Below are 25,164 nucleotides of genomic sequence, written 5' to 3'. Positions count from 1 at the left end.
TTGGATGACCCAGGGTAGTCCTCCCGCGCTAGCACTGCACATGCTGAGTAGTGCCTTTGCTTTGGTGCCCGAGATCCCTCGGATTTTTATTTCTCTTTTCCTTTCTTTTCTTTTCCTTTCTTTTCTTTTCTTTTCTTTTCTTTTCTTTTCTTTTCTTTTCTTTTCTTTTCTTTTCTGTTCTTTTCTTTTCTTCTGGACCACTCAGAAATGGTCCTCGCCGTGAGAGACCACTCAGAGCAGCCTGTAGCCTCTGGCTTCCGAGTCACCGGGACCCAGAGCCAGTCTGACTTCATTAACACCCCGCCTGTAGAGAGAAGATGTTTTTCTGCAGGCTTTGCAGTTTGTTTGCTGTTTTTACAGGTTTTCACATTTTCATCCATGGAATATAAACTCTCAAAGTATCAGCCACCTGCTGGTGTCCCACCAGCTCTGCTTTTCCTCAAACTATCACTGCCACCACTACCACCGGTCCTGTGGAAACTGACAAAATTAAGTGGATCCACAAGGCAGTTGTTTTCAATTCCAGTCTTTGCTCCTCTCTGCGGCTTGTGGTGCAGCAGCACAGTGGCAGGGCAGATTATGCCTCTAAGTCTCTGTTGTTATTATATTTAAAAACTCCCACAGCTCAAAAAAAATGTGACTTTTTCATACAACACTTGACCACTGCCATTTTGACCAAGGTCAGGTGACCTTACTGCCATCTTAACTGATGACCAGGTCAGGTGACCAAGTCCTGTCATCTTTACTGAGGTATACCCTGCCTGGTCCCCCGGTTTACCTATGGTTTTGTCTCTAAATTCTTCTTGCTGACTCTGTTATATGTGTGTTTGTGCAGTGGCATGCCTTTGGTAGGGTCATTCAAGTGAATGTCATCAAGGACATTCACTTTGCCCAATTCCTGTTCACTGTATGTATATGTCATACATATAACTTAAATGCACCTATGTTTACTGTTAAACGTTATAATTGTCTGTTCATTGTGTCTCATTTCAGACTGCAAAAACAATAAGTCTCATGTTTTAAATTGGTGCGTACCTTTAAGTCTCTTACAAAAGTATGGTATAAAATATATTAAGCTGTTTTCTACTATTGTCAGTTCTGCCATTAACCAATTGCAAGCAGTTTTTTTCTTCTTTCTGTCTTTTTGCGAGTGTAAATCTTGCTTATGAAGTTGAGAGCCAATACAGTCAAGCTTGGACCCAGCTCTCCAGGCATATTTTATACTGTGGTCTTACCTGATAAACAGCCATCAATTGTTCAGATATCTAGGGAATATGGTATTTAAATATTTAATTATTAAAAAAACTTTTCATAACAAAAAGAGAAGCGTTGCCTCCTAGCAGCAGCACTCTATTTCCTCCAAAGAAGACAGAAAACAAATGGGCACAAACAACGTCCATCCGCAATTTGTTTCAACTGCCAAGTACTGACCACTGTGCAAAATTGCCTTTCACCTAAACTGAACATCTCCGACAGTGAACAGAATCACTGAAATTGACAGCCTAGCTGCTCAGGTCAAGGTAGACTTGTCTTCCTACAGATTTCTTAGCCCACAGGATCTTCTGGAGCCTGGCAGGCCCTGCTCTAAAGAGCAAAAGAAAAATACAACCCTCAGCGACCATGGAGGACCCTGAGGAGGGGCTCTAGGTGCCAACCAAGTGAGTTTTCTGTCATTTTCTAATCAATAACTCAAGTAAAATTTTATCCTTCTCAAAGATCTCTGATACAGTTTGACAGCTGAGAGGTTTTTTCAGTTTGAAAGGACAACCTCACCAATCAATATTTAGTAAAATACAAATACAGGTTATTAAGTGTGTACCTGCAAGTTATAAAGGTGTGAAAACAAATAAAAGTTATCAAATCTCTCTCTCATGCTGCCTTCCATAGTCTTAAAGATACTTTTCTTTTTGCAAAAATATCTGTCACAGTCATTCTGATATAGATATGCTGCTGTTTAAAACTTATATTTTCACAAACCTAAAAAAAATCTTGTGAGTTCCAGGGAGGTGAATTAAAGGATCCACTTTAAACAGGTCAGACACACCCCTCTCAATTCCCTGGTCCTAAATATTTTTTTTCCTAAACTTAACTTTGTCCACTGCTCTGCCAATAACTTAAACAGATGTAAGAGACACAAGACATTTCCATACCACAAACACCAGACAGGAGCAAAGAGACCAGCTACCCCAGCTTTTTCACATTCTGCCTCCAAGAAGACACCCACAAACAAGCATAAATCAGTCTTGAGAATCCACTGTCCCAATTCCTTTAACCTGCTATGCCTAAACTCCCAACTTTTCATTATAAAAAAGAGATGGGAATGTAATGGTCTGTCTTGCCCCTTTAAGAGACAAGTCCTGCCCACTCCCTACCCCATCCACCCAGGCAAGCAGATCTTCCTTCGGCCTCTAGCCTGAGCTCCTTCTTTTCCATCTCTCTCCTGAAGATGTAGCTTTTCCTCTCCTCTCTCCCCTCTCTGTTTTTCTTTCTCCTTCTCCTTATCCCCCTTCTCCCTCCCTCTCCCTTTTTCCCTTCCCTCCTTTACCCTTCATAACCCACTGAATAAATATTCAACCTTACTCTGCATGGCATGCCTATCTGTTTCTGTCTCTCACCCTCCATGACTCCTCATGTGACCAGCTAACCCACTGAGTTCTCTCACAGGCTGTGCAGCTCCATGCCTGGGAGCTGCTGCCTCTTGTGGCCTGCTGCCCACGGTTGCCCCTCGGGGAATGGTGCTGTTTTATTTTTAACATTACACTTATGGCATAAAGTCTACTTAGGTCCTCCACCCTTTATTCCTCCATAGGTATGGAACAGGAAGTTTGCTGAATGAGGAGGGCATTACTACAAGGTAGCTCTGAGAATTTTTCTTTTTTTTAAGTGTGTGTGTGTGTGTGTGTGTGTGTGTGTGTGTGTGTGTGTGTATGTGTTTGTATAAGTCATGGAACAACTCTAGTGTCATTCTCAAGAACATTGTCCACCTCTTTTGAGGCAAGGTATCTCATTGACCTGGAATTCACCAATTAGACTAGACAGATTGACCAGTGAAATCCAGGGTTCTTCCTTTATCTGCTTCCCTAAATGGTGGAGTAAGTGTGTTCTGCCATGTCTGGCTGGCATTTTATGTAAAAAATAGGCATCAGACTCACTTCTTTATGCTGATGAGACAAACACTATACCAACTGAACCATCTTTTCAGCTCTAGAGAATTTTTTTATGATCCCCTAAAGGCAGGGACACATTATAGATTTTACATCATTCACTTGGGGAAGACATTTTAGGTCAGAGACAATGGTTAGAACCAAACTGTGTATCACAATATGTTCATATTTTGTCATTGTATTCCCCAAATCTAATAATTTTAGAGTTAATATTATTTGGGATAATATTAGATCTAATATTTAGGAAAAATATGATTCTAGAGAAAGTACACAACTGAGAATATTAAAGGGAGAATATTAGTTTTCACACAAATTCAAAGTTCTCAGTCCATGTGTGGCTCTAAGCTTCTGCAATAAAAGAAAATGGGAATGGATTGGTTTTTATGACGTTGATTGACTTAGTTCTCATTGGGTATTTGTTCTTCCATCTTCAGTGTTCTCTGTGGTTGAGAAATCGCTGACTGCTATAGGACCTAGTCATGACAAGCTCTATGTAGGCCTGAGTCTCAGTTTACCCTAAAGCATTACCTGGTTTCAAGAAAGACCACAAGCTGAGTCTACCAAGACCATCAAAAGGAAATTCCTAATGTTCCAACCCTTGTAGATAGGATCACCTGCCAGCACACATGCATCACTTTTCACCAGGACACCCCCAGACAAACGGCGGCCAATCAGGGTTCCTGACTCTTAGAAATCCCTCACTGCCACCTTTACTACTATAAAAATCTAGCCCTAACTGAGCTTGGGGCTCTCTGATCATTCTAATATGTTGGACACACGGGAAGTCCGAGCTTGCAAACCTGTGCAAGAAGAAAGGCTCTTTGCTTTTACATGCAGGACTCAGTCTCCTAGTTGGTTTGGGGGGGGGGGACTCTGTGATTTGGGCATAACAACTGCTAGAGTCTAGAACACATTTATTCTGATATAAAATTTCTTAGATTATAAAAATAAGTCAGATAATTGAACCTAGAATAAGTGATAAATCATTTTAATGTATAAGCCAAGTGGTCATCATCCCACGAGGTCTTCCTAGAAAAGGAATGAAGTGAAACCGCTTATGCTAGAGATGGATCCTGGAGACTAAATGTGAAAGTCACTAACCTGAAGGGATCAGGGACTGGGACTGCATGGTCTCTACAGTTGAACTTGTCTGTGTGCCTGTGATCAGGTCAAGGTTGTGAGATATCATTAGGTATTGGATTTGGCTATGAGTGGTACAGGGCGCTTTGTTCACTATGTCTCTGAGGTCCCAGGCTCAACCGTGAAGTGTATTAGTGATGCAAAGTTGGTGCTCAAAGAATTGGTTCTTCCTATTTGGCCTGACACTCCTGAGAAATGGAACAGGAGGGCTCTGCTCGTCCCTGTGTCTGACGCTGGACCCCCGCTGTCCACCATTCACATGCCCACTGCTGCTCTCCCAGTTATGTCAGCCACTAGTCTTTCAGCAGGCTGCACTCACTCAGCCTCCACACAAGGCCACTGGTGCTTGTGGAAAAATAGTTTTAGGAAATGTGTTTACCGATGTTTAGAAACAGAGCAGTGCACTTTCCAATCTTAGTCACAGTGTCGTCGAGGGTCTGTGAGGTGTGTTTGAAAGGCGTGGTGGCGGCAAATGTGTTAATTTGCTAGAACTGCGGTGAGAAAAGCACCGACTATCTGTGGCTTAAATGACAGAAACCGCTTATCCCATAGCTCGGGAGAACAAATGGTCCAATAAAGTTATAGAAAATTAGACTGAGTTGGGTCCTTCTTAGGTTCTTGATGATGAGACTCCATGCCTATCTCCTACCCAGCAGGTCTGGCTGGTACTGCTTGGCATTCTTTGTCTGTACATTTGTCACTCTGACCTCTGCCTTCATCATGTCACACTGTTCTTAGACCTCTGTTCCTTCACATGAAATTTTTCTTGTAAATACACCAGTTTTATGAGATTACTCCATTTTTTCCCCAAATGAATCATACCTATACTGTTCCTATGTCCAAATAGTCAATTTTTGTGGTCCTGGAGTTAGAACTTTAACTCAGCCTCCAAGAACAGAGAATATGTGAGGAGACCCAACCATTCACAGGGTTTCCTGAAGTCTGCATCACTCCAGGTAGTCAGTGAGGACTGACCATGATAGCACACAGCATGGTGTTACTTATATCCAACCTGTGAGCTGCAGATCCTTTTTTATTTTACTCATCTCTAGCTGGATGTTGATTGTTCCTTTAGGGTACTTTAGTGAAGCCCCATTTGCTTTCCTCTGTAGTGACCCATGCACAATTATCACCAGTCAGCCTGGACCAATGAAATTATCACTAGTAAGTGCATATCTATTCGTGGTTACCATTAGTGTGGACCCATGACAGTTATCACCAGTAAGTATGGTCTAATGAAATTATAGCCAGTAACTGCATATCCACGCATGGTTACCATCAGTTTGAGCCCATGACAGTTATCACCAGTAAGCATGGGCCCATGAAGTTATCAATAGTAAGTGCATATCCATGCATGGTTACCATTAGTGTGTACCCATGACAATTATCACCAGCAAACATGGATACTATGTACAGTTATCAATAAGTGTGGACCCATGCAAGGTTATCATCACCAAGTTTGAACACCCTGCTTCTCCAGGTGCAGGAACCCTGCCTGGAGGAAGGTCAGGAAATGCTAAAGCTTCCACTGCCTTTGCTTCTCTGGGCCTGCCTTGCTCAGAAGGGGTTGTTCAGACTTGGAAAATATGTGGGGGAAGTTTAGACAGTGCCTCACAGAAATCTTCAAATAAATGTGGTCCCTATGATAGGTGCTGGGCACAGGGCCAAATGAAAAGCCACTTCTCTGTGTGAGCTCTCTAGTCTGGAAGGTGATAGATGGGTCTTTTTTCATGTTCTTAGGAACAGTACATGTGATTAAATACAAATTTAAAACATTTGTGAAGACATTATGAATCAAATAGGCAAATATGCTCCAGACACCACCAAGAACAGCACCTTGCTTCCCAAAGTTCATCAGAATCCTGGGTTAAAAAATTCTTTTTAACTGGAATCTCCCAATCTAATACAATAATGTCCAATCCATATTTATGTTAATATTTTATGGTCTCATTTACATACACATGCTAATATTTACTTGCAAATTTACATATTGTGCTTATTGCAGAGATTTATTTTACTTGTGTCATGAATATATTTCATTCAGAATTTTCCAGCTTGATTAGACCTTAACTCAAGCTTGAACTGAGTTGCTTTTAAAAAGTGCATTGCAGTTATTACCTTAAGTGATAGCTTCAACAGGAGGTGTCGTCACCATGCCTCAGTCTTCAAGGATGGATACTAAACAAAGAGCCTTTGAAAGTCTGGAACTCTGCTATGTATCTCTCTGCAGATAGTATGTAACATTTCTCCTGATCTCCATTATGACACTCCCCTTTAAAGATTTGTTTTAAAGCCAGATATTAGATGAAAGCCAGAAATTAATATATTTTAAAATTCAAGAGAGTGAAAAGAATCAAACATCTGACTAATAATGTTTTCCTCTTTTACTCTGACTGCCAGGAAGCTTAAAATGAAATCTCTAGTCTATGCATAGCAGCTGTGTGAGTCTCATGAAAACATGCTTCCTCATCTCTTCAATATCATTTTAATGTATACTATGACTTATCCTAATAGTTGGCAATTTTATACTTCATTAAATTTATCTTTCTTTAAATTCACTTTGTGCTGGTTTTCAATTCCTATTTCAGTGGATTAACACAAATTTAAAGCCTTAAAGCTAGACAAATTCACCTTAGGCTTCAGAGGGTTTGAAATGTGAAATGTAGGTGTAGAAATCTAGGTGTTGAAAGGTCGCTTAGTCATAGGGAAAAACATGTGCCTTGCTGTTTGCCACCTCTAGAGGGCGACTGTATCTTTAGGTTTATGGCTACTTTTTCTTTCTTTCTTTCTTTCTTTCTTTCTTTCTTTCTTTCTTTCTTTCTTTCTTTCCTTCCTTCCTTCCTTCCTTCTTTCCTTCCTTCCTTCCTTTCTTCCTTCTTTCTTTCCTTTCTTTTTAGTTTTATATAATGAAGTTTAATGATGCATGACTTCTCTTCACACACAAGAAGAGAGATACACCTTTTTAAAAAATGGTCAAGAATGGCTTTAAAAAGGAGGTGAAGTTTTGAAAGGAATTCAGTATTCTGCACATTTTAAATATGTAAATGTGAGTAGGCAAATGGGTCCAGGAACTAGTCTGACTATGGAATTAACAAGTTCAAGTCCTCTGTCTTCACCTACTTCTGTAACTCTGAGGCTTGTACATGTACTTCCAACTTTCCTACTTATAGGCTCTCTGTAATCCGATAGTAATCCAGCTGCTCGCTGAAGATCATTAACTACATCACATCGAAGTCCTTTTGACCAGGTGTGGTGACATTCACAGTGACTAGATCACAGGCACCAAGGGGAACCATTGTCAGTGAAGTGCAGCAACCTAAATCCCTACCTCTTTCTGCAGAATGAGGCTGGGATAATAACAGATCTCTTTGAACTGGAAGCTTTGACTTTTTGTATTTTAGTTGGCATGTTTTTTTTACCATTTGCTTGTGTATTTTTTGGGTGGGGCATGCATGTATGTACGTGCTTGTGTGTTCATGTGGGGGGCATGGATACATATTGGGATTGTATGTATATGTAGGTAGAGTGCAGAGCATTACTTCAGGTATGATTCCTCCTAAAGAGTCACCTTGTATACCATTTGTTGTTTGTTTTTATACAGTTTTTACAGGGCTCACCAATTAGGGTAGGCTAGTTGACCAAAGTCCCAGAGCCTTACCTGTGTTTACCTCCACTGCTCTGGAATTACATGTGTGCACCTCCATGCCTGGCTTTTTACCTGGGTACGAGGGATAGAGCACAGTCCTTATGCTTGCACAGCAAGCAATTGACTTACTGAGCCACCATCTCACCTTCTATGTACACATTTTAATTTGGAAAATTTATATACATATCGTGTAAACACTGTATACAACAAAGACCACTTTGTGAACGTCCTCCAGGGTGGCACTTGATCTTGTCTAGGGTCCTTTCTATGAAGAAACTTGTAGAATGCCGTTGTTACAGGAGCTGTGACTTGCTTTAAGCATCAACACCCTTAATATAGTGAGCAGTTATGAAATTGATAGAAATATTTTGAGAGCTTGTCATTAATTATTTTGACAGAAGACCCACTTATTTCCAGTAATGGTGCTTTGTAAACTTTATTACTTGTATGAAATAAGCATTGATTTAGACAACTATTTCTGATATTTCTCATTAATTACTTTGTTTTAATTTTCTGTTGCTTTGGCAGCATTATTTCTAATTTAAAAATATATCAATCAACATAAACTTGGGACTGATCGTTCCCATCTTCCCTCCTTTTTTCCATTTCTTTCTCCCCGCCCCTTTCCTTCCTACCTTTGCAAATTGGCGTAGTCTGCCCTTGAACTCCTGGAAGTCTTCCTGCCTCAGTCACCTGAGTGCTAGTATTACAGGCATGAATAATTTTGCTTGGCTGAATTGAATAATTGTACTTTGTGTTGCTTTTTGTTTAAGTGGTTGGATGGGAAAGAAATAGAGCGTTCCGAAAGGATCCAGGCATTACAGGACTATCCAGCAGTTGAACAGCAAATCAGAGAACAAGAGAAAGCTTACTGCCTTAGACGGGCCAAAGAGAAAGAGGAGGCTCAGAGGAAACTCGAGGAAGAAGAAGACAAGAAGAAAAGCTGCCCAGGTTTTGACGGGCATTGGTACACAGACATTCATACTGCTTGGTGCGTAGATCAGTGGTTTGTTTTCTTGTTAACTCCCATCAAAACAGAAGCAGTATTCCCTCCCGAAAGTGTTCACAGCATCTATTACCCAGGACATAATATGGCAAGGGGGCAGGTATCATGAGTATCCCATGATGATGAGTCTAGTAGGATTTCTTTTCTTAGAAAAATTGCTTTTCCCAACCAGCAACTTGCATTTGCATCTGAAATTATACCAAAAGAAATCTCTCTAAACATGTACAGGGAAGATGAATTAACAGGTGTACCTTGATTTCTAAGGCAGGAATAGTTTAGAAAGTTAAATGCAAATCACACAATTATATAATGAATAATTTTGATTGCATCATAAAACATCCTATTTTGTGAATTATATAGTGAATGCATTTTAAAATGTGATTAATAACCCTCTAATTGATCTTGTGTATGGATCTGAATTTTTCATGGTATTTATCTTACGTGATCATAATTATAGTCACTTGATTCAGTTCTACATAAGAAAGTATTAGATATTTCTTAAAATTCAGAAAATAGTAATTTTAAAGTATTTCAGATGTATACAAGTGCTTTATAAACAATATAAGCAAGAAGCTATTGTTCCACCACCCAGGCAGAATTGTCATAGTCATTTGTATGCTTGTAATGAATCTTTTAGAAAAAAATGAAATGCCATGAAAGCATTAAAAGCCTACTGAGTATTCTGGTCTGTGCCCCTCTTCATCCTCAGTGGTGTCTGCTGCCTTGAAGCCTGCACATACTTGGCATATATTTTAATGTAACTGGGTGTGGTGGCTCACTCCTTTATCACCAGTTTTGGGAAGCAGAGGCAGGCAAATCTTTGTGAGTTCCAGGCCAGCCAGAGCTATGCAGTGACATCTCTCTAAAAAATATCTTAATGTAGTTAATGTTATTTTGGTACTTTTTTATCATGCTTATGAAATCCTTCTTGACATGACGTCTGTCTATCTGTACTCAAGCCCTCAATGATGCAGGCTAGGTAGGGAACCTGCTGACCTATTGAGTCATTGGTTTAGATGGAGAGGAAAAGTAAGTGCCTCCCCAAATGTTTCAGAAAAAAAAAAACACTGAGATTCAGGGTCTACAGGGAGGGCAAGCGAACGTCTCCCCTCTCTGCTTAATGGCGAGTGGGAGAGATGGGTAGTGAGTTGCAACAGCCTAGAGCACAGTGACCATGGAAGGGGTACTGCCAGCATCTCCCATGGTACTGACCTGGGACTCTCTTACAGGCAAAGAAAGTATTGATTTTAAGAGGAATCAGGCTTGAGGTGTTCTGAAGGGATACCACCAAGAGAATGGCCACAATAAGAGTCTGTGACCTGAATTGTCAGGGTCAGACATTCAGGAGTTGTCCCAGAAGGGTCAATCAAGTATTCTGACTACCTCAGCAGGGAACAGTGTGGTTGGAGAACTCTTATGGTGTCTCTGAAAATGTCCAAGATACCCCAGGAAAGAGAAGTCATTGTCTGGACAGAGGCAGCACCAGCAAGGTTACGGGAGCAATGGTCAAGTGGGCATGACCACCACCTACCTCTGCTTCCCATCCTCCCAGGCAGACATGGGCTGGAGAATCTAACCAGGCATAATGACGAGCACAGAGCTGAACAACAGATGAGGCAGGAAATGGAAGGAGACTACGCATCTCCCAGGCAAAACCAACTGTGAGCTGGGCCAAGCCAGACCGGAACTTGGAGAGGGAGTAAGGGGCCTCAGCTTAGATGGAAGTCTTGAGTTTTATTTAAACTGTAGATATTTTAAGGCCTGGAAGTGAGTCTTAGCTGAATTCAGTTTATCCTTCAGCAGTGATGGTAGGTTCTGCTCACAGGTAGGTAGAAAGAGGGACAAAAGAGGGACTCGAAAGCAGTGCTGAGGATGGAACTGTGTTCATTCTCTGGAGAGCCCCGACACTTTAGCACCAGCTACCTACATTTGGATCTGATTCAATTTTGAAGACTTAAGTCACTTAGCTAATGATTCTACTGGCTTTTTTTAAAAAAATCTTTTCTATATTTTATTTCTTTATTGAGAATTTCATTTAATATGTTTGATTCTTAATTCACTCCTCTGAGATCTTCCTCTTTCTCTACCCACCCACTTCGTGTTCTCACTCTCTTTCTTAAAAGACACCGAACAAACAAACAAAAAAAGTGCATAAGTGTGTCACACACACACAGACACACACACACACACACACACACACACCCCACAACATACCACACACATACCACACCACAGAGTCTGACTTGTGTTGACCAACTGTATGAGGCTCGCAGCCTGCCCTGGAGTGTGGTTAATATACCACACTTTAGCTCTAGGGCAAAGCACTTCCTCTCAGTGATTTGAATTGTTTCCTTCAGTGACACCCCATTGGAGAAAACAGAGTTTCCTTCTCCAACAGCTGCCAATTGCAAACAGGCATCTTGGCTAGGGGTGGGACTGTGTGTTCACTTCCCCTTTTCAGTGCTGATTTTGTCTGGCTTGAAACTGTGCAGGTCTGTGCTTGCTTTCAAAGTCGCTATGAGTGTCTGTGTTCATCAGTCTTCACGAGTATGGAAGACACTGTCTCCTTGGAGTCATTTATCACCTCAGGCCCTCAAAATCTTTCTGTCTCACCATTCCATATAGACCCTGAGCCTTAAGGGAGGAATTTGATAAGACATCCCATTTAACTCTGAGTGCTCTAAAAATCTCTCACTCTCTGCACACGGTCTAGTTGTGGGTCTGCTGCAAGAAGCTTCTCTGATGTTGGGAGAGCAGTGCAGTGACCTATGGACAACAAGTCAGAAGGAGTCACTTGGTGCTCTGTTCATTTAGAAGAATAGTGGTATTGGCTTTTCGTAAGTAGAGGATTTCTTTTAACCATTTTTTATTCATCTATTTATTTTCCATCCCAACTGCAGCCTCCCCCACCCGATCCACCCCTCTCAGTTCCTCTCCTCCATTCCCCCTCCCACACCCATCCCGTCCTCTTCTGTCTCCATCCAGGAAAAAGCAGGTCTCCTATGAGTATCAACAAAGCATGGCATATCAAGTTTTAGTATGACTGAGCACCTCCCCAAGCATTAAGGCTGGGCAAGGTGACCCAGTATGAGAAGTAGAATCCCAAAGCCAGTAGAAGAGTCACAGTAACAGATATGTAGCCTGAACTGGCCATCTCCTGTGACCAGATTGGTGCCTGGCCCGATTGTCATTAGGCAGGCATCAAACTGATGATGGGATGGATATGCAGAGACCCACAGTTAAACATTAGGTAGAGTTTGAGAATCCTGGGGAAGAGGAGGAGAAAGGGGTTTAGGAGCCAGAAGGGTCAAGGACACTATGGGAAGGCTCACAGTCGTCTGTCCTAGGGTTAGGAGCTCACAGTGACTTAACCAACAACCAGGGAGTCTGCATGAGATTGACCTAGTTGTTCTGTGTATATGTTACAGTTGTGTAGCTCGGTCCTCTTATGGGACTCCTAATAGCAGGAACAGGGGCTGTCTCTGACTCTTTTTTTTTTTATAACTACTTTAACAACTCCAAAACCTAATGAATAATGAACTTAAAGCTTCAAATAAGTTTACATTGAATACCATTTTTTTAACAGAGTGTATTCTAGGGCGTTTTGAGGGGAGAGAGTCCTTTCCCAGCGTTTGCTGTTCACTGGTATCATTTTCTCTCTACTAGAACAGAACCGTGTGCTGAAAGTGGTCTTTTGGTCTATCTTGCCCAGGATTCTGGCACAGTAAATGTCTTGAATTCATGTTGAGCAAATGTAATATCAGTGTAATCTCATTCAATTACATGGAGAGATCATTTAATTCCCAGACAATACACAAAACAGAATAAAGGAGAGAACAAAGAACGGCTGATGTATGCAGCATCATAATCAGAAGTTAACCATGAATAGACTGGAGGGCATAGCAGGAGAGTTCCTCGCGTCTCCTGAAAGGGTTTAGAGGGGGAGGTTGCTGAAGAACCTGGACGTCAAATGATCAAATTGTCAATTAGATCCAGAACTAGGAACAATGTGGAGAGTGGGCGGTGTGACAGGGATAGGGCTGGATGTGGGGAAATCACAAAGGCTCAGCGAGCTCCATGCCCAGCTGGTCATCAGAACCTCCTGCAAGATTCCACAAAGACCCAGGAGCCCCTAATCTAATGAGAGCTCAGAAATCTCTATTATTTATAAAGCTTCCCAGCCAACTCACATTAACTAGGCATATGCACATTTGAACTAGATACTGCGCTATTCTAAAGACAGAAGATGAGGGTCTGCCTTCATGATAAGGCAATAATTTCCTTCAATTTAGCTAATGTGGACTCCTAAGGTCATTTGTCATTCACAGATAGGAAGTTAACTGAGGAAAATCATAAGAGGAAGCATTAAAGTTGAAGCTCCTACGTCCATTCTTGGCCTTACATGCTCTGGCTCTATTTGCTTTGTCCAGCCCATCTTCCATAGAGGACAAAGACCATCTCCAGGTACCAGAAACACAAGAAAAGGAACACATCACAAAGAAATCAGATGAAAGTGAAGATGACCTGGCATTCTGGAACAAACCCTCTTTGTTCACTCCTGAATCTAGATTGGAAACTCTTAGACACATGGAAAAACAACGTAAAGCCCAAGAAAAATTAAGGTATTCCATTTTCCTATGAATGAACCAGACAGCCCTCTCTGATGGACTGTGTGTTCACAATGTAGATGCCTCACGTGCTGTCTGCGCCAAACCATTAGTAACCATCACCCATGAATCTTGCCTTTTCCAAATGTAGATTATTTTTCTTAAATTTTATTTGTTACCTTCTATTAACATAAAAATCCAAGTTTAGAACATCATGGATTTCTGCCATTTTAGGTGGAGTTTCCTTTTTTAATCTGCTGTTTGTATATCTAGAAATAGCTTGGCTTCAGTTAAAAATACTGCGTATGGCTCAAAGGAAAAGATTATTTTGTGGGGTGAATGAAATTCTTTAAGTCTGTTCTGTTAATTTGAATGAAGAATTAGAATTAGAATCATTAAGCTTTTCGTTCTCATGGTGCAGCTCTCCCGGACATTTCACAGTGCGGTGCCACTTCCAAGAGTTTGGATGTAACTTCACTACTTCTTTATTTCTAGGATCCATAAGCAATTCTTTTGTCAACTGCACCTTTTCATAAACAGGCTCTGTTTCCTTCCACTCCATGGCAATACTGAAATCTAGTATGTAAAATATATCACTGACAGGGATACTTGGAATCTGTGAGCTTGAGAATGTCATCAATAATCTCTGAAATAGTTGTCTGCATGGCAATGAAGTGGGAAAAAAAAACCGTTTTTTTTTTTCTATGATTGTCAATGGAAAACAAGAATCTGAGTAGGAAGACTCCTAAAAATCTCTCCTGCGTTCGTGCAATGCTCTTCACTATTTGGAGAGATAGGAAGATGCAAAATGTAGTGATTTGTTTAAAGCCACATACTGCTTTGAGAAGAGCAGGAGGGCCGCATCAGAAAATGAGCATCCATGTCCTGACCCCACCACCTGCTGTCATGCTTGCGAGTACCTAACTTTTCATCTGGTCCTACTATGTTAAGCAGAACATATGACCTGTTTTAACACTCCACTATATATATATATATATTTTTTGAGAAAAGCAGATGAGCCAGTTAAACACAAAGATTTTATACAGATTTAGGAGCCCTTTGAAATATAAATTCTGCATGTTTGTAGACTAACAGTATTCTTAACATATGTACCTGAATATGTTTTGATTGTGTATGCATTATTTATATTGAATATATATGGAATAAATAATTTATATTACACTAAATCTAGAGCAATCTAGAAAACCAAGAAGGTTTTTTTCTTCCTAATACTTAAAAAAATACAACGTATTTGGATGGAGGTCTCAGTCACCCTGTTTAGTCTCTGAGATGTGCCTGCCTTTTTAAATACACAAGCATTTTCATTAGCTGTGAGAAAGCAAGAACACAGGTGTGCCTTTTGTCCTACCTGAACTCTTGCCTGTGCTGATAATAGTGAAGCTTGGTGTTTTTGGCTCCGTTTTTTGACCCAACTCACTAAAATAGCTGGATCAGATCAGGACACTCTGTTATTGTGCAAAAGAATGTGATATTAGAACAATAAAGTCAGATAACACAAAATCTCTATTAAAAGACAGTAACAATTCAAGGCACATGATTACCTCTGGTTATATCATCCTTCCTTGTGTCCACCTATGCCCATTTACTTATTCAAATGTTATTTCTGTAAAGAAAAACATGTGCTAACTTTTTGCTTCTCCTACACTGCCATTCAGCATAGTAAGAGTGACCAAGTGTGGATTGGTAGCACCCTGCTTTTTCCTCTCCCTGCAACTGTGTGAATCACCTCTAACCTGTGTGTAGATCAACCTATAGTGTGGTTTGAGTCGGATAAAGAGTGGTCTTCAGCCTAGCTCAGTGGTCCAGCACTTTCCTGGCTTGTATGCACCCCTTGATGTAATCCACAGCTCCACACAAAAAAGTAAACTTCTGTGGTGTATGTATATTTGCTGCTGAATACCCCATCAGCAGTTTTCTTCATCAGTGTGTAAGGAGCAGACACATTTTTAACAGCTGTGAGGTGCTGCTCGATGTTCTGCACCACAGTAGAGCCAATCAGTCCAGTGTTGATAGACATTCTGAGCAGTTCGGGACTTGCCCCTGGAAATGATGCTGGGAGAAGTGTCAGGTAACACATTCCTTATGTACCGGTATCTTTATCTCCACAGGATAGTTTTCACTTGCATTTCAAAAACTGTCATTTTAACTAAAGCAGAAGTTGCATACACACACATGGAGAATTGACAGTTATCTGGGTAAATCATGCATAAAATAGACTCATTTAAATATTCATGAATATTTCATGAAAGGGAATTTACTTCCCCAATTCAAATTCCCTGGCAAATTGTCTTGGTCACAGTTTTGCTTTGGAGATATAGCTATAACCACGTAAAATTTGGCTTGGTTTTTAACTAGCAGTATAGGATTAAGAGGACAAAGTCTTAAGTGAATTGCAAATATAATAATAAATACCTTATTAAGTTTCTTAAAGTATATCACAAAGATGCATTAGTAATTTTTATACTCATACTCATTTTGTGTTTCCTGACCACTCCTGCCCCCGGTCTCTCCTGTCACCCGTAACCTTAAGTGGAAATAAGAAGAAAGTGAAACCACCCCGGACTTTGGTCACTGAAGATGGGAAGGTCCTGAATGTCAATGAAGCCAAGTACGTGAAGACAGGTGGAGATACTGAGGGTCGCACTGGTGCACGCACACTGCTGTGGCCTCCATGACAGGCTTCCTCTGACGAGAGCATGTTGACCACTGTGAATAAGTTTGATGGGGGTAACAGAATGTCATTTTGTGTATGGATAGAAGCTAGATATCTCTGATTATTTCTAGCACATAATTCTCTTGGTTTCTAGAAAACAGTCCTGACATATGGGAATCTTAGTTCTTTCTGCATCCCATGAAATCCTGGACCATGTACAGTTTTATGCCTGAAAACTGTCACTGCGTCATTGTTGTGTTTACGAATTTTTGAGACTCTGTTACAAGGCAATCTGTCTGAGAACACCGAGGCATCTCCTTTATGTCTACATTTTCCTTGGAACACATCTACAGAGCATTCAAAAGCTAGTGAAAGGCAGTGCTAGAAATACCTCAGTCAAGGAGAGAGAAAAACCTGGAAAGCCTCAAGTCTCAGAATACCTGAGCTATTCTGTCTGCCTGTCTGTCTGAAAGCTGATAACTAGAGAGCATACCCACAGTGCCTTTTACAGTCACAATGCAGATAACAAGCCTATGGGCTAAATCTCATTAGCTTCATTTCATTACTCAAAACCCATTTATTGCCATCATTTCATTTGGATGCCATTACCACAACAAAGACAATCTCGAGTCCTCCCAGGCATTGCTCATCTCCACAGAAAGCATGTTTGGGACACAGAATAACATCTCCTTAGCCAGCGATATGGCCCAAGTCACACAGTTATGAAGCTGATGCCTCGGCCTTGTACACACTGTGATGGTTTCCACGATCGAGTCTATAGTCTTCCGCGTAGCATGTCTTCTCTTCATCCAGCAGATAAGAATGCAGTTCCTGACTCTAGGCTAGGTACTGCTGGTGTGGGAGAGTGTGGGACAGGAGCTGCTCTGTCTCCAGCCTGACGGGGAAGAAGGAAGACCCTCAGAGCCTTACATTTTCCTGGACAGAGCACCCAGTCCTATCTCTCACACTAACTACCCTACCTGTCCTAAAGCCACTTCTCTTGAGAAGCCTCTATGAAGAAATTACTCCTTACTGCCCCTAGTCCCTGGATTCCTTGAACATCTCTCCTCCTTCATGTACCAGGTTGTCTGTCCTCATCAGAATTATATCCCCTTATGTCTATCCCTATTCCCTCCCCTCCTGTTCCTGTCTACCATCCACCTACACTTTCTGGATCTTACAGACTCATCACCAGCATCATTTCCTCCTTTGGGTGTTGCATATCTTTGTCCAGGGACTAAGGTCAGTGTTTCTGCTTCCATCATTGATCCTATTCTTTCTCTCTACACACCTCAGGTAAGATTCAGTCTATCCAACTCCCTTTCCCTAAAATCTCCCAGCCCCTGTTGAATGTCCATCCCTTCTTCTTCTTCTTGTCTTCTGCATAACCCAAGTCAGTCCCCAACCTGCCCTCTCTGTTCATGGAAGATCTTAACACTTTGATCCCCATTTCTCTGCTTTATCAACCCTATTCTCAATCCTGGTGACTTTTGACATATTTTGTCTCCCCTCAGTTCAGCCACAAGATCCTGATTTTATTTCTCTAGTTGCTGCCATCAATAGCCCATGTCCTGAGCCGTAATCTCATCAATTCACCGAACATCATCTCCGGTGTCACAGACTCCCTCCCACCCGGCAACCACAAGCGCCATTCATGCAGGAACCTACACACACTCTAGCTGTGCTTACGGTCCCGACACTGTGTTCTCTTCCTGATTTAGTATTTATATCCCTCACAGAAATTCATCCTCAGTCCCCTCTCTCTCTCTCTGTTCATCATCACCAACTCGCAAATCCAGGCACTGCTTAATCTTGAGCATTCCTCCTGCTCAGTGTGCATGGAGTGAGGTATCCACCTTTACCTGTTGCTCGCTGTGCAGTTGAGAGGCCACAGGTCTTAAGTCAACTGTGTTTGCCCTGTACTGTTCTGAAAAGCGTTCTCTCAGTGGCTCACAGGCAGTGTTCACATCTCCTTCTCCTCAACCAGGCATCTTCTGTTTCTGTGGTAGACACTATTCTTCTGTGGTGGCTGGATCTGTTCTCAGACTCAGCCCCCTTGCTGACTCACTGATTCAGGATTTTTGTCTCCTACCATCCAAGGCTTAGCTTCTCAGCAACCCCTGCTCTCCGGCAGCACCCCTTTCTACCGGACCAATGGCACCAGCAAACAGGCAGGCTTCAGGAACTTTAACAAAAACAGCACCTCCTCTCCCCCAGGACCTGTGAGCTCCTCTGCCCCAAGCAGTAGCCAAATTTCTTAGCAGACTTGTCAGTACCCAGTCTCTGACATTTTGCTTAGGTTTCTTCTCCCTGTTTGTGTTTTTTCCAGACATGGTTTCTCTATGTAGCCCTGGCTGTCCTGGAACTCACTTTGTAGACCAGGCTGGCCTTGAATTCACTGAGCTCCACCTGCCTCTGCCTTCCAAGTGCTGGAATTAAAGGCATGTGCCACCACCACACAGCTCTTTGTGTTTCTTCTTAAAGCCACCTCTGAATACTGCATTGTCTGAAAACTTTCATCGTCCCATCATTGCACGGTGAGCATTCAAAGCCCAGCCCCCATCGTATTCTGTCTCAGGAATTTAGATCCAGCAGGGCATCCCCTTCCTTGTGAAAGTGGGCTCTTCTTGCTCTTATCCTTGGATGGACCTCCTGCTTCTGTGAGCTCTAGAGGAAGTTTCTCAGCTGCTCTCCTTCTTTACTTTTGTCATGTTTTCTGGGCCAGGACTTCATCAAATCCTGTGGCTTTTTCCAGCACTAAGAAGGGAAAGTGGGCAAAGCTTCCCGAATCATGAAGCTACTTGCCATTGATGTCTGCTGGGAAAGTCAGTCTTTTCCAATGGAGTGACACTGGCTCTATCAACCTCACCGCAGGACAGGGCCCATGCTCAGGAATAGTAGCCAACACATAATGGACTCCATGCTTTTGTTGTTGTTATTATTTTTAGTCTGTTTTGTTTTGTTTGAGATAGAGAAAAAGAACATGATTTTGGGTAGACAGGGAGGTGGAGAGGATCTGGGGGGACTTAGTGGGAGAGAAAAGAATATAATCAAAATATATCACATATGAAACAAATTTAAATGTGACAAAAATAAATAATTAAAAAATATACCCTGTAGCTTTGATCACAGGGTTCAGACTGCAGGACAAGTTCCTGCCTCTGCCCTGTGTTCAAGGCTTCAGTATCCAGTCAGCTAGGTGGCATCAGTTTGTTGGTGTACATGACTGAGAAAGGACAACTGTTTTCTCTGCCGCTGTTTACTGCTCTCACCTCTCCACCGTGATTGCCTCCCACCGTCTCCATCTTGGTTACAATTATCCACTCATTGATGCTAAAGCGCGAATCCCTTGATTCCCGACTCTCCTCTCCTGGCCTTTTATCAGTGATCACCATCTACTTTTCTTCCCAAAGTACCAGCGTCCATCTGTGCATCAGCTCCTTCACTTCCATCTCAGAGTGGGTCGAGGCTGCCTTTTGCCTAGACGATCGCAGCAGCTTAATAAATAATCTCCGCCATTCATGTGTTAGCGTGATCTGTTATTCTCGGCTGAATAAAGGAGCCAGGAAAGGACACACACACATTGTTTCTTAAGAGAAATTGCTGGGAAGTGCCCACAACACATTCTTTCATATGTTCTAACCTTGGATCAAGGGAGGATAGAAAACGGGCTCTTTATTCTGTGTAGCATGTGTTTTGTGGGGTTCTATTACTAGAGATAAAAGGAAAATTGTAGGGACTTTTCTAGTGATCCTCAACAATAGGAAACAAAAATAAAAATCCTCTAAAACTGGTTTTAAGTTACAGAGGAAGAGAGTTCAGATTAACTGACTATAGATAAGGTATCAAAGCACAGAGCACAGCGCACAGAAGGCTCCCAGGAGATGAGTACAGGGCTTATATCAGACCCTGAAGAAGCCTGTGTGTTTAGCCTTGGGAATGACAAGAGTCCTTGCCACAGCAGACCTGAAAAAATAACCAAAATTAGAGATTAATTTGTATTTTCCAAACAATTTGTGTCTATTTTTTAATGTTGTTGCCTTATACTGATTACAGTTTAGTAAGTGAGTTGCTCAAAATGAAACTGACCAAGTAATTCCACAAAATATGCTGCCAGTGTGGCAGTTATACTTAGGACTCAGCCAGGGAGTATAGCTGAAGAGTCAGGGGCTTTGGCTCTTGCCTATCCAGGTCCCCATGCCTTTTCTCTGAACATCTCCACCTCCATGAACCTCTGTTTCTTTAGCTATAAAATAGATGTCATAAGTTGCTCACTGTCTCAGGACCAAAAGATGGCAACATGAAAAGGAATGAGACGATGTGGTAAGGAAAAATAAGGAAGACTGCCAGGGACTTGAGGGGTGGGGTATCGGGAGCACAGCAAGCAGGACCAGCATTTTTGTCCCCAAAAGGACAGCCATAGTCTAGTTGGGTTCTAGCAAACTCAAACTGAATGGAAAAGAACACTTCGGCCACCAGGTGTCTCCATCTCTGCACCAAACCCCAGCAAGTGCTTTGCATATGATTTACCTTTAAAACCCACATGTCAAACAAAATCAGCAAGAGCAATCTGCCCATAGGCCACTCAGGCTTCTTAGATTTTTCTAAATTAACGTAGATGTCTTATTGTCTAATTAGCAAAGTATGTTTGGCTTCGAGGATTTTTATATACAGTTGTCATTTACTTTCGATTATATGTTTGGGTTATCTTTACAACGTACTAAAGCCACACCCCCCATGATGTGTTCTTTATAGACTTGATTTCTCTTTGAAAGATGATGAGAAACACAACCAGATCATCCTGGACCTGGCTGTCTATAGGTAAGGTACTTTATTATGCATTCATTCCCATGGCCCTCCCATCAGATCTCTTTCTAGGTAGCATTCTCCTGAATTCTGAAACACTGAAATGGAAATCGGTTTGCTGTTTTAAAGAGATAAAGTGTTCACTGTAATTTTTAAAAAGGATTTATTTTTATTTTATATGTATAAAATTTGCCTGTATGAATGTGCGTGCACCATGTACATGCCTGATTCCCACAGAGGACAAAATAGGGCACTGGAGTCCCTGGAGCTGGAGTCACAGGTAGTCATGAGCCATTTGTTTGGAGCGTGAACCGAGGTCCTCTGCAATAGCAACAGGTACTCGTAGCCACTGAGTCATCTCTACATCCCTCATGGGAATCTAAGTGTACAAAGATGAAAAGGGGGAAACCAATAACCCCGCAGCCGGATGGCTATGGGCTCTTGAATCATGCAAGCAGAGTTGAAGTGGTTCTCAGAGCTGTGCTCTTTTCTGATGCTATATCTCAGGTACTGTTTATTCCAGGACTGTTGCTTTACTTTGACAGATCTCTTCTTTTTACAAAATGCTGTGACATAGTCATGAGTCTTAGATGGTCAGCCTTCTCCTCCTCACTCCACCTTAGAACTCTTGGCCACAAGAGACACTCTTCTCTGAGCTCCCCACGTTGTGACTGGTTTCCAGTTGTACTTTACTCCAGTGGACAGGCGTGACTACTGTGGCAAGGTGTGACCTGTTTGTCTCCCATGACCATGGCAGACTATTAATTCTCTTTTCTAAAGGTCCCGGGGTTTGATACTCACACTCAGCCTGTATCGTCACCTACCCTTCCTGCAACAAGAATCCGAAGCTTTCCAGGTCACACTGCACCTCATTTCTTGACAGTGTTAGATTTTGATTACTGCCCTGGTGATATCTAATCATTGTGCTGCCCATTCTAATTGTACCCACTTTCCCGTGCCTGTGTCATTGTCATCATCAATGTCTCTGTCCTTCAACCCCTGATGAGATGCCACCTTATGAGAGAGGACTCTGCCCACTGTCTGAGAAGAACAGGGCCTGCCCTTCCCCAGAACTTTCATTCACTCTTGTTATTCACTTGCTTTCTGACAAAATATAGATTTCATTGAGTTTTTAAATTCTGAGGTCCAGGAAGAAATGTTGTATGGCCTGAATGTCTTCAGTATCTGAAATAATGGCCAGGAGGACCTCACAGGTAGTGAGTGAGTGACTGACAATAATGGAGTCCATGAACATGTCCGTGAAAGCTCTGGCAAATTTTCTCCTCCTTCCTTCCTTCCTTCCTTCCTTCCTTCCTTCCTTCCTTCCTTCCTTCCTTCCTTCCTTCCTTCCTTCCCTCCTTCCCTCCCTCCCTCCCTTCTTCCTTCCTTCCTTCCTTCCTTCCTTCCTTCCTTCCTTCCCTTCCTCCCTCCCTCCATTTCCCTCCTCTTCCTCCTTCCCCTCCTCCTCCTCCTCTTCCTCCTCCTCCTCTTTGTCCTCCTCCTGCTCCTCCTCCTTCTCCTTTTTTTGGTTTTTTGAGATGGGACTTCTCTATGTAACAGTCCTGGATGTCCTGGAACTCACTTTGTAGACCAGGCTGTCCTCTAATTCACTGAGATCCGCCTGCCTCTGCCTTCCAAGTCCTGTGGTTAAAGGTATCACTGCCTAGCTAGTTAATGGCTTCTTACATGTTCTGTGTTTCATTTTGTTTGGCAGTAGCTGTGGGAGGTAAGAGAGACTATTACTCTATAATGATCTAGAGAAGGTGTGTTTTTAGAGACTGACTTTTGACACAGTAAACAATTGGAGGAGTTGAACATAATCATTTATGTCTTTTATCAACTTTGCTTTTATTATTGTGGCAAAACACACATTACATAACATTTTGGAATATATAGTTCAGTAGCACTTGGTAAATTCACAGTGCTGTTTAGCCATTAGCGATTGTTACCTCAACCCCATATCTATCAAGCAGTCTTCATTTCTTCCTCCTCAGGTTAATTACTAATGTAAATTCAGTATCTTTAAATGAGCATATTTTATAGATCTTATATAGATGGATCCTACATGGCTTATCTATTTGTGTCGTGTGTTAGAATTTCTCTTTTTGGCTTCATAATATTCCATTGTGTAGGTATACTACATCTTGTTTATGTTTCAGTTTCTGGGTATTTGTGTTTTCCCTTCAGCTGTGCTGAATGGGGTTAGTCCTAGATGCTCTCCTCTTTTTCACACCACACTCTTTCCCTCCACCTTCTCCAATCTCTGCCTACTTGCTGCCTGGCCCTCCCTGCCGTTGAAGAAAACTCTGGATCTTTTTCATACTGATTTCACACCCTACATTCTTACAATGCTCAGCCCCCATTTCTGTTTTTATTGTTGTTGTTGTTGTCTTGGTGGTAAATAGCTGTCACCTTTTCCATCCTTTCAGGTTATTTTCCTTTTTAGGTTGTTTTTGGAGTTTATCAGCACATGAGACTTTATGGAGGAGTTCAACCCATTCACAATGGATTTATTTTAAAAACACAGCATGCCCACACTGTGAGAGGCATGAGGGCTTGTCACCAGCACATTGCACATGACTACAGCTCCCTTTATCCTGTGCCCCCAGCAGAGGACATGGGCACTAAGCAGTCAGACCCCTAGCCAGTAACTACGGAGAGAGAAAGGCTCTAGGTAGAAAAGTAAGTTAGAAGGGAGAGGTCAGGGAAGCAGAATGTCAGGCTTGTGAGGTTGGTGGTTGGTAGCGTGGGGTAGCCAGTGGAACTTGTTGGCTTGAGCAGTAAAAACAGGGAGATGAGAAGTAGTTTGCCCCAGAAAAACCTGGTAAGAAACAAACAAAGGTCTTATAGGCAGGAGCAGGTGAACACATGGGAATTTCAAGCATGGGAGAGAACTCTGTCCGTTTTTCATTCTTATTATTTAAGAGTTGATAACATAATACTCTATTAGCATGAACTGTCTGAGGAACACTGCTTGTGTGCCTTCTGAACACTTTTAGAGGGCAGGGTGCTCTTTGCTGTGCAGAGGAAGGAACAGACTGAACAAGAACTCGGGAATGCGGTCCAAGGCCATGAAACAGGAATCAGAGGAGTGGATTCCTCACAAACCTGTATGAGTCCAAAGCTTGGGCCTTTGATCCTCACCACAGCTCCCTGGATGAGCCCCTCCCCCATCTTAATTGTGAATCATTGCCCCGTTTCCTTATATTCATAATCGGTTTTTAAGATATAGTTACTGGACTAAACCTATTTTAACATGGGGTATAAAATCTGCCTGGGAAAAATAAAGCAGCCTGGCCTTGGGTGGCTGCTGTCCCTGGAAGGCACTGTAGTTCAGCTGCTTCTACCTTCTAGGGCAAGAAGCCACCACCCCAGCGGTGAAGGTCCTGTGCACCTGTGCAACAGCTGTAGGGTACAGAGCATCTAGAAAGCAGAGCTGGTGGATCAGCACCACAGGCTGCTGACATCCTAGGGGCTTCAATAAAATATTCATGGAAGAATATGACAAACCATTTTTTTGAAAACCTCTGGCATTTCAGACCTCAGATATTTTTGAGCTGGGGCAATCAATGCCAAGTGTACTTGTATGTCTAAAAATGAAATTGCTGATATGTTGAGTTTCCTCTGGACTAGGCAGAATTTAAGGTTGGTATTTTAGGACCAGTTTAGCATGGACATTTAAAACTTTCTTCATCTAAAATGGTCTTGCAAGCATGCTTTCATGTTTTACTGCTTTGAAATGAATGTTTTTTTAACAATTACTAGATCTGATATACTTAATTTTTAAGGTACATGGATACCTCATTAATTGATGTTGATGTGCAGCCCACGTATGTTCGAGTAATGGTCAAAGGAAAGGTATGCATAACTGTGGAATATTGTTCTTTTAAGAGATAAGTCTTGACCTAAGCTGTGTGGTCCCAGTTTTTAAAAAGTATTACCTAATTAGAAAAACTAGAAACCGAGCCAGTGTGCTGTTTGTTAGGTGTGTGGTTTTATACCACAGGGATGTTATACAGTGGGGATGGCTGTTACCTTCCGGTATCTCAGAAATATGGATGCTTTAAACCTGCATCTGGTACACTGTAATCTTCCAAAGTTCATATCATGGCCATAAAGTT

General features: G+C 41.9%; 1 protein-coding gene across 1 annotated transcript in view; it reads left to right on the top strand.

The window, feature by feature from the left end:
- Window positions 1–25,164, top strand: part of Dnaaf11 (dynein axonemal assembly factor 11) — a 110,887-nt gene that overhangs the window by 30,944 nt on the left and 54,779 nt on the right. The window contains exons 5-9 of the mRNA XM_048457208.3: window positions 8,724–8,941; window positions 13,387–13,578; window positions 16,115–16,192; window positions 20,993–21,058; window positions 24,832–24,901. Coding sequence (XP_048313165.3) covers window positions 8,724–8,941; window positions 13,387–13,578; window positions 16,115–16,192; window positions 20,993–21,058; window positions 24,832–24,901 — 624 coding nt within the window. The remainder of the gene's footprint in view (window positions 1–8,723; window positions 8,942–13,386; window positions 13,579–16,114; window positions 16,193–20,992; window positions 21,059–24,831; window positions 24,902–25,164) is intronic.

Source organism: Myodes glareolus, chromosome 19 (genome assembly GCF_982192425.1).
Source record: "Myodes glareolus chromosome 19, mMyoGla1.1, whole genome shotgun sequence".
Classification (NCBI taxonomy): domain Eukaryota; kingdom Metazoa; phylum Chordata; class Mammalia; order Rodentia; family Cricetidae; genus Myodes; species Myodes glareolus.
The sequence above is the reverse complement of the archived record's forward strand: the minus strand, read 5'-3'. Positions and strand labels throughout refer to the sequence as shown.